This window comes from Takifugu flavidus, unplaced genomic scaffold, assembly GCF_003711565.1.
Source record: "Takifugu flavidus isolate HTHZ2018 unplaced genomic scaffold, ASM371156v2 ctg777, whole genome shotgun sequence".
Taxonomy (NCBI): domain Eukaryota; kingdom Metazoa; phylum Chordata; class Actinopteri; order Tetraodontiformes; family Tetraodontidae; genus Takifugu; species Takifugu flavidus.
In genome coordinates this window covers 1-8,035 of record NW_026622387.1, presented here as the reverse complement: position 1 = coordinate 8,035, position 8,035 = coordinate 1, and the positions used below count along the sequence as shown (strand labels likewise).

Below are 8,035 nucleotides of genomic sequence, written 5' to 3'. Positions count from 1 at the left end.
GACATTTAGTAGATTCAGGTTTTATAAACAGACTTTTACACAAAAGAAAAAACTGCTTCTCCTGAGCTGGACTCATTCAGAAGAGGACAAATGTCCTGACAGCTTGTTATCAATGAGCCACAGGTGTTTCTATGTTAGAATTCACCAAACAGCAGAACATCAGAGTTAATAATACTCATCATCTGCTCCCTGTTTAGCATCAACCAGGCACTTTAGTTGTTCCTGGTTCCTCTTCATGCGCCCCAACAGGCTCTTTATCCCTTCTGTGTTCAGCAGCTCCTCTCCAGTGATCCGACCCAGTGCTGTTGTCATCTCCTCCATCACCTTCATCACAGGCTCCAACAGGACCAGATGCCGGGTCTGCAGCTCTGCCACATTCCCCACCCCACTCAGCACCCCCAGCTGATTGACAACTCTCCTCATTTTACTCTGAACATCAGCAACAACCTCCCGTCTCCCAGACAAATCTCGCAGGTTGGCGTCAGTCTGATGAATTTTGTGGTCAACATCTTGGATTTCACCTTCAGCTTTGGAGATCAAGCTCTGGAACTCCGACACTTTGTTGCAGTATTCTGTGACCTGAGATTCACAGCTGTCCACCTCACTTCTAGCAGTGTCGACAGCACCAGAGGCCTGATCCAGATTTATTGCACCACCAATAGCCAGACCAGAGCCTGAAATAAATGTAAAGTAGATTCACATGACCAGATCGTGATTGTCCAAAAACATCTTCAGTGTGTCTCACACTTGTCTTCTAGTAACTTTAGTCAAACACAAAATCACTGAACATGTTTCAAATCATCTGAAGCTTCAACTTTTATTTACTCACCAACAACCCATCCAACGAATGGGATGGCCAGCAGACCAAGTCCTACATTCCTCATCGTCTCTGCTTCATCCCTCTTCTTTCTCATGTTCTCTAAAGTTTCTTTTGCTGATTCCAGGTTTCTCCTCTGGGTGTTCAGAGCATCTTTGTAGGTCTCCAAAGAAGACCTGTAAGAGCCCAGCTGTTTTTGTAGCTTGTCTAACTCTAACTGTTTCTCCTGTTTCAGCCTTGCTAAACGACCCTGGTCTGCAGTGAGAACCTCGGTCTGCCTGTCCACGTCCTGGAGCTCCTCTGCAGCTTTCTTCTCAGAGCTTTCTAGTTGTTGTTCCATATTTAGAATCTGTCTTCTGATATCATCAAAGGTTTGAGTGTCAGGAAGGACCATGTCTGCATGGACACTGAGGAGGATCTCTGAAACTTTATTGAAGGACTGGAGTCCACTCTTCAGTGGGATGATCACAGCCTGGGCCACTTTCCTCAGCTCCCTGTCCTGGGAACCTACAGAACTGTGAGTCCAAAAAGGAAAGCCTTAAGAACCTGGACCAACAGGGTTGATTTACCAAACACTGATGACACGTCATTACGGTGTTTCAATAAAAATATGTGTACATTTATATTTGTGAACCGTCTATAACCTTGTTTATGTACTTCTGCATTTACTGATCGTTGCTGTTATTTTTCTCTTTTATGGTTTATAATAAGTATTTATAGTTCTGGACACCTGTGGTAGCAGGGGCAATAATTACTGTGGCACCAAAAGGCCCACCTGGGACGTAGCTGTAGGTTCGGGTAAAACAGAAGCTGAGTTGATGGTGAGCTGTTAGCTGATGCTCTCCTTCGCTCTTCACACCTCAACTCTTGGCTTTACAGTGGGTTAGTGTAAAGGTACCTTAAATGTGTATCATCCATGTAGGTTTTTGTGCGTTAAAAAAAACTGTTTGAAATGTCTGACAATTTTGGCTCATATGCAAATGTTCTGACCTGTTTACGGAAGACACACATAATCCAGCCAAAACAGTATCTATTATGATTAGTGATGTCAGTGTTAACGCCTTAATTATCACGTTATCACAGACCCACAGACTTCCTGTGAGGCCGACTGTCAAAGTGAATGTATTCATTTTGACATAAGCAAGTTAATGTGATCATTTGGACAGCCCTAATTCTGACTGTTGATCAAACTGTATGTAAACTGTGAAGTCTTGTGGTTGTGATACATACCTACAGGAAATGTTCCAAGCCATGATCACACTAGACTGAAAGATGGAGACCTAAATATTAAAGAAAAAAGAAAAAGCTCATTATGACAAACACCTTTCACTGCCTCAGTCTAGCTTACTCATCGCCCGAACTACACTTTCACCAATATGAAGTTGTTCTCCTCAAATATACATGAGTTCAATGTAGTGGAAGCATGATGAATGAAACCATCCATGCAGTGTCTGCCACTGAGTACTGGAGTACATCCCAGGAATGATAACTGGGACTTTTACAGATAACTCAGAATGTCCTCATATCTCCTATTTTCTTTGTGTCCAGCATTTGAAAATTGCATGAATCAAAATTCATACTGCACAGAAAGAAGAGATGGTTGACTTCTCTTTGACCTTATGGTTCTTGTAGAAGTGATGTCTTTTAATATGTTATTTTTGAGGTGTTTCATTTGATCTGATAAATTCCTCCAGATAAACAGAGGGCACGGTTACAGACTGTACATGTGCTAGTTTAGGAAGTACCGTCACAAATAAAGACAGTTATCTCACACATCAATCCTTACAGAAGTCATGGGCAGAAGGAGACAAGACAACAGTTCAGTCTAAACAGGAGACCTTTATTTACTGCCGTCACAGAATAAACATCAATGCTACTGTCAGCAAAAGCACCAAAGCAGTCAGCGTTCCTCAGGACCTTCACCATGAGCAGTCTAATAATAACAACACACATTACCAACACTAAGTACTAATTCTGACTAATAACTATAATAACACGCATGTTGCATCCCAGGTTTCATTAAAGAAACTAAGCAGGTCAGAAATTACTTGGACACTTATTCTTTCACCATTGAGTTTTACTGTGATCTTTTTATTTGCCACCACATGGTCCGTCTGATAGGAGATGGTGATGTAGAGCTTTAGTCCACTTCATATCTGTGATCGTTCTCCAGTCTGGTCTCACGCTGTGCGCACCTCCTTGAGTCCTGCGTCCACATTACCGTCTCTATTAAGAGTGTTTTCTTTGTGTGAAGGTCAACAAACAGGGTCTTCAGAAGATCAGAACAGTAAGTGAATCCATGCAAAGGTGATGCATCAGAGATTTTGTGAGATCAATCCGATTTAAAACCCCAATCCGAAGAAGACAACAGCTCAGCTTAAAAACAGGACTATTATTTACTGCTGTCATCACAGATCAAATGTGATCACTCACATTCTACTGTCAGACTGGCATCGTCTCTTCAACCAGGTTTGGGTTTTTTTGGCTGTGCCTTGATGATTTTCTCCCAAGGTCTCACTTTTGTGGAGGGCAGATTAAAACACGAGTCCCAAAACTCGTTTACAAACTTTTACCAAGTCTTCTTGCACATGTTTGTAAGTAATTAGCATCAAAAAGCAGTTGTGTAGTATCTTTTGCTCAAAGCGCTGATGTGACGACAGTTCAATTATTCTAAATCGTGTTGAATTAGTAGTAGTCCTCCTGTCCTTCAAAGCCAGCCTGGACAATTTCTTTAATCCTCTCAGTCTCCTGGGGTGGGGCAGCAGGAAGAACGGCCTTCAGTTCACACTCGATTTTCTCCATTCTTGCATCGGTCTTCCTCTCAAAGTCTTTTTTGTTCTTGATCACCAGCTGCAGAATACCTCTCTGAGCGTCCTGGCAGGACTGCTGCAGCATGGCGCGCTCTTGATGGAACTCAGGTCTGTCCTTATCCATGGCCATGAGCCTGCCCAGGCTGCTCACTCTGTCCATCAGGTACTTGCTGGACACCTCAGTGTACGTCCCTGAGATCATGTGGACCAGGCTGGCAACGTTGGAGGCTTGGAAGGCTTGGTTGTACAGGAGGTCTTTTGTGAAGAGCTTGTCGTTGTAAGAAAGTTTCTTTGAGTCATCACATGTAGTAACAAAGTTTTTCAGGGTCTTGCTGAGGCTGGTTTTGACAATGTTGGAGACCATCTGGAAGAAGCGAACCATCTTCTCCCATTGCTCTTTGACCCTGCCCATGGCGTCCAGACCCTTGACCAGCATTTTGATGGTGGTGTCAAAGTCAATCTCTTTGATGTTGCATTTTTGCATCTCACACAGAATCTCAGTCAGTTCCCTTTCATTCTTCTCCATGTTCTCCACACTCTTTTGATAGGAGTCACGCGTTTGCTTGAGTTGTTCTCTGCTCAGCTCAATCTTGTAACGAGCATTTTCAGAAGCTCTCTGACCAGCTGATTTGTGTTCTGAGTTGTTCTCCGTCTTGTACATCATTGGTGGTTTGGGGGTCAGAGCAGGAGTACCTGAAATTTTCTTGCTGTTGGAGTCAAAAGCAAGTGAATCTTCATGCAATTTTTTGATGCTTTTAACCATCTTTTCGGTTTGGTTGTCATTCCACTTGTGTTCTGGAGTATACGTGTTCATCTCTTCACAAATGTTGATGCCACGCTCACAGATGGACAGTGCTCTGTCACATAGTTTCTCCTCTGGTAACGTTTTCAGTTCCCCAGTGATCCTTTCAAATTGCTCTTCAATCCAGTTAGCCTTGGTACACGTTTTATGTTTCTGATCATACAGGTCCTTCCAGTCTATTTCTCCATTTTTGACAAACCCTTTGAGAAGCCCTGCCAGTTTCATAATCGCCTCAGATTTGCTGCAGACTCTTATTTGTGCAATCTCATCAACCTTTGTATCACTGGCATTTGGGTTTGTGGGTGATCCATCTGCTCCCCCAGATGAGTTACTTCTTCTGGGAACGAATACATTCAGTATTCCTGTTACTGCTGAGGAGATTCCTTCCACGAAATCCATGGCGATCATCTCCCACCCGGAGGGAATGGAGTTCATGGCGCTGTTGAATGCCTCTTGTGCTCCTTCCATCTCCTTTTCCAAGTCCTCCATTGCTTTCTTGGACCGTTCATTCAGCTGCCTGGCTGTCTTCTCTTTCATTTTAGTTTCCTCTAGCTTCATCTTCACCTTTTCGAGCTCTTCTCCATAAAAATTTTTAGCATTGACGGAAGCCTCCAGCAGCTCCTGGATTAAACAGATGACATCAAGGTACTTCTTTTCAACACCTTCTGCCAATATCACGCACTCCTCTGCTATGTCACGGATGTTGTCCAGCTGGTTTGGCAGAAGAGTTTTGATCACATCATCACTGCCGTTAAAGAGAACATTGACTGCCGCCTTCATGTAATCAGGAACTGTTCCCGTGTGAATACGGATTTGATCCATGTTCTTGTGGGCCTCATTAAAAGCCTGCCAGCCTGAGTTACACACTTGCATCAGACAGGCTCTGAAGGAGTTTGGGTACTTGATGTACTTGAAACCTCCTTCTGGGCGGTTCTCATTGATGGAGAAATCTTCACAGGAGGAGATGAACACCAACTCCCCCATTATAGCAATAGAGAGAGGAGCAGGGGTCAGGTATTCCTCCCAGTTTGCATTGGGCTGCATCAGCATTTTGGTGGTCTCCCGCATCTCTGCTGCAGTGGTGAGACTTTGAGTGGTCTTTACGATCTGGTTGGCCATGTTTCAATACTGGAGAGAAAGGACAGGACAGAGGATTTCAAGTACTTTTCTATTCTGATGAAATATTCAAAGTTAACTGCTAAATCTACAGCAAAACTACTCTGAATGTAAGAAGAGAAGAGTCCCCTTATGTCAAGAAGACAGTGGCTTAGCAACCTGGTTTGCGTAGATCAAGATTTGCACTCCCCTGGTCTGAAAGACACTGCATGAGATTTTAGTTTCAGAATCCCTTTGGATTGATGCCGTTGCAGCTCAGAATCAACCTGATCACCTTAATTTGCTGTTTGCCAAATCTTCTACTTCATCTTTCATCAAGAGAATCAAGAGAAATCAAGAACCTCACAAACCCTAAAGCTCTGTTCTCACTGCAATAGTTTACTTTCTTTTTTTATAAAATTACCAAAAAAAAACCCCTCAAATTCTGTGTTCTCTTCATCATTCTGGGATGCTGATTGTGGTTTTTTCTTGCTAAATATTTATTAAATTCAGTGATTTAACATGTTTCAAGAAAATGAAAGAAATGTCTGGAATCACTTTATATCAATACATCATCAACCATAGTAACAACAAAAACCATCATCACAAGTATCAAAAATTAGGAACAGAAATCTCCACTCCAGTCCTGTAGGTGGAGATAATGTGCTCCAAAGCTTATTATCAACAGCTATTGTGAGGTAAACTAACCAAAAGTCCATATGTGATTATAAAATGGGTAACCACTCAACTTTCCACTTTGCTAAAGCAACGGTTAGATGTTAAATACATAAAAACGTGCAATTAACGTGTTTCATGAAAATCAAAGAAGTGTCTGGAATCACTTTATATCAATATATCATCAACAATAGTGACAAAAAGAATGAGTCATATGTCCCACGAAATAAAACTGGAAATGATGTTGATCAACCGATAAAATAGTTTTCACACTCAGAAGAGGTGTAGAGCGCACCGATGGTGATTTTGCTCTATTTCTTCAGGCTGTGATGTGTGCGTATCGTAGCCATAGAACTAGAAATGTGGCTAGTTGGATGACATATTGGAGCCGTATGGCATTTGGTGCTCGGTAAGTTTATAAACCCATGTAGCCCAGGACCTACAGTTTGCAAATGTGTAACATGGCTATATTCTTTCCTGCTTAGCGTCTTGCTTCAGGGTGTCAGACTGGAAACCTGTCAACTCCCAGGATTGGAGAGAATTTCACAGGAGAGAATTCTGGGAGTTGGCACTTGGCAAGCTCATAATTGGCACAAACAGGGCCGCCCCTCCCTTTATGAAGAACTTGCACTGTGCAGGGCTCACGTTTGAGAGTCTCCATTTTGCACAATATGCGCAATGTGACTGACTCATGTGTCTCACCGCTACACAATTTGAGATGCACAATAAGCAACATTAAGTGTGAGGCAAAAGAAACAACATCTTTAATCGGCCACCACAAACATGTAATGACGAGTGTCAAAACTTAATAAAGGTTTAGTTGATTTTAATGGAGGAATATAGCTACTTGGGAAACTTCACCCAATATGATATGAGGAAACAATGATGAATAAATCTATTGGAAACATGTTAAAGTGAGGTTGCTATTCTCTTAAATATGTTAGTCTGCCATCAGCTCTGTGACTAAAATGGTAAATAAATAACATTTGTGCTGATTTAGATAAAATGCTGAAGTTAAACATTTGCATTTGGTATTTGTCACTTACAATTGACAAAGGATCCAGAAGATCAACACTTTCACTGAATTCTGTTGATCCTCCATTTGTTTGATTAAAGTATTGTTAAAAGCTTTACACTGATTTTATCTATATAGAAACATAGATACCAAAGGTTCAAACACAGGTACTATGTGATCAGGTAGGTCACATGATCCAGGTAAATGTCATGTAAACACAATAAAACTACTTCCTCACTGGTGCTCTTTCCTAATCAGTTTAAATTTACTTTTCAGTATCAGGTAAGTCTGAATATATGTGTGTCCTTTAGAAAAGCAGAGTTTAAATATTTGTTATTTATTGCTAAACATGGGCTTTTTGAACATTTTGTTATGTATTTTGTAAATCCGGAATCTTCTCAAATGCAGTTTGTGTCGAGGATTTTCTTCGTCTCGGGGTTGTGGTCTGCTGACGTCATATAAGCAGACCGCGGTTAACTTTTATACTGTCCAATCACCGATTAGCAATCGCAGCGTCACCAGCCCGTAGCTCCTCCCTCAACCGGCCCAGATGCAGGAGACGGAGACGATAAAAGTAAGACGTTATCTCTGAAAGACGCCTCCCAACGTACTCGTATCCATAACTGTTTCTCAGCGACTTGATTGTTGCCTTGGGGCTTTATTACCACATACATATTTCCAGTAGCATTAGCTGCTTCTTGTCAATCGTGTTTTTTCGGGTTATGTTGGCGTGTTTGGACCCATTTAGGGTTATAATTTCCAGACTATAAGCTGCTACTTTTTTCCTACACTTTAAACACTGCGGCTTGTTCTACGGTGCG

The 8,035-nt window shown here is 41.9% G+C and overlaps 2 protein-coding genes and 1 long non-coding RNA gene across 4 annotated transcripts; 1 reads left to right on the top strand and 2 right to left on the bottom strand.

Annotated features, from left to right (window-relative positions):
- Positions 1 to 4: 4 nt before the first annotated feature.
- On the bottom strand, positions 5 to 2,189 carry LOC130521196 (uncharacterized). Its single transcript, XM_057024829.1, has 3 exons — positions 2,048 to 2,189; positions 830 to 1,332; positions 5 to 674 (listed from the first exon to the last, which is right to left on the bottom strand). Exons 1-3 carry the CDS (start codon positions 2,068 to 2,070, stop codon positions 166 to 168), a joined length of 1,035 nt encoding a protein of 344 aa, XP_056880809.1. The 5' UTR covers positions 2,071 to 2,189; the 3' UTR covers positions 5 to 165.
- Positions 333 to 2,139, top strand: LOC130521197 (uncharacterized). Its single transcript, XR_008949216.1, has 2 exons — positions 333 to 474; positions 1,053 to 2,139. It is a non-coding gene; the product is annotated as an uncharacterized LOC130521197 (long non-coding RNA).
- A 447-nt stretch (positions 2,190 to 2,636) lies between the features above and the next one.
- On the bottom strand, positions 2,637 to 5,833 carry LOC130521195 (uncharacterized). Of its 2 annotated transcripts, none has more exons than XR_008949215.1 (2): positions 3,251 to 5,833; positions 2,637 to 2,955 (listed from the first exon to the last, which is right to left on the bottom strand). XR_008949215.1 is itself a non-coding variant. In XM_057024828.1 (2 exons), the coding sequence occupies exon 2, from the start codon at positions 5,546 to 5,548 to the stop codon at positions 3,503 to 3,505; it is 2,046 nt and encodes a 681-aa protein (XP_056880808.1). In that variant the 5' UTR covers positions 5,549 to 5,557; positions 5,649 to 5,833; the 3' UTR covers positions 2,637 to 3,502. The 2 variants fall into 2 exon arrangements, 1 of the variants encoding a protein (XP_056880808.1); XM_057024828.1 differs by having other exon boundaries at positions 2,637 to 5,557; positions 5,649 to 5,833.
- Between the last annotated feature and the right edge of the window lie 2,202 nt (positions 5,834 to 8,035).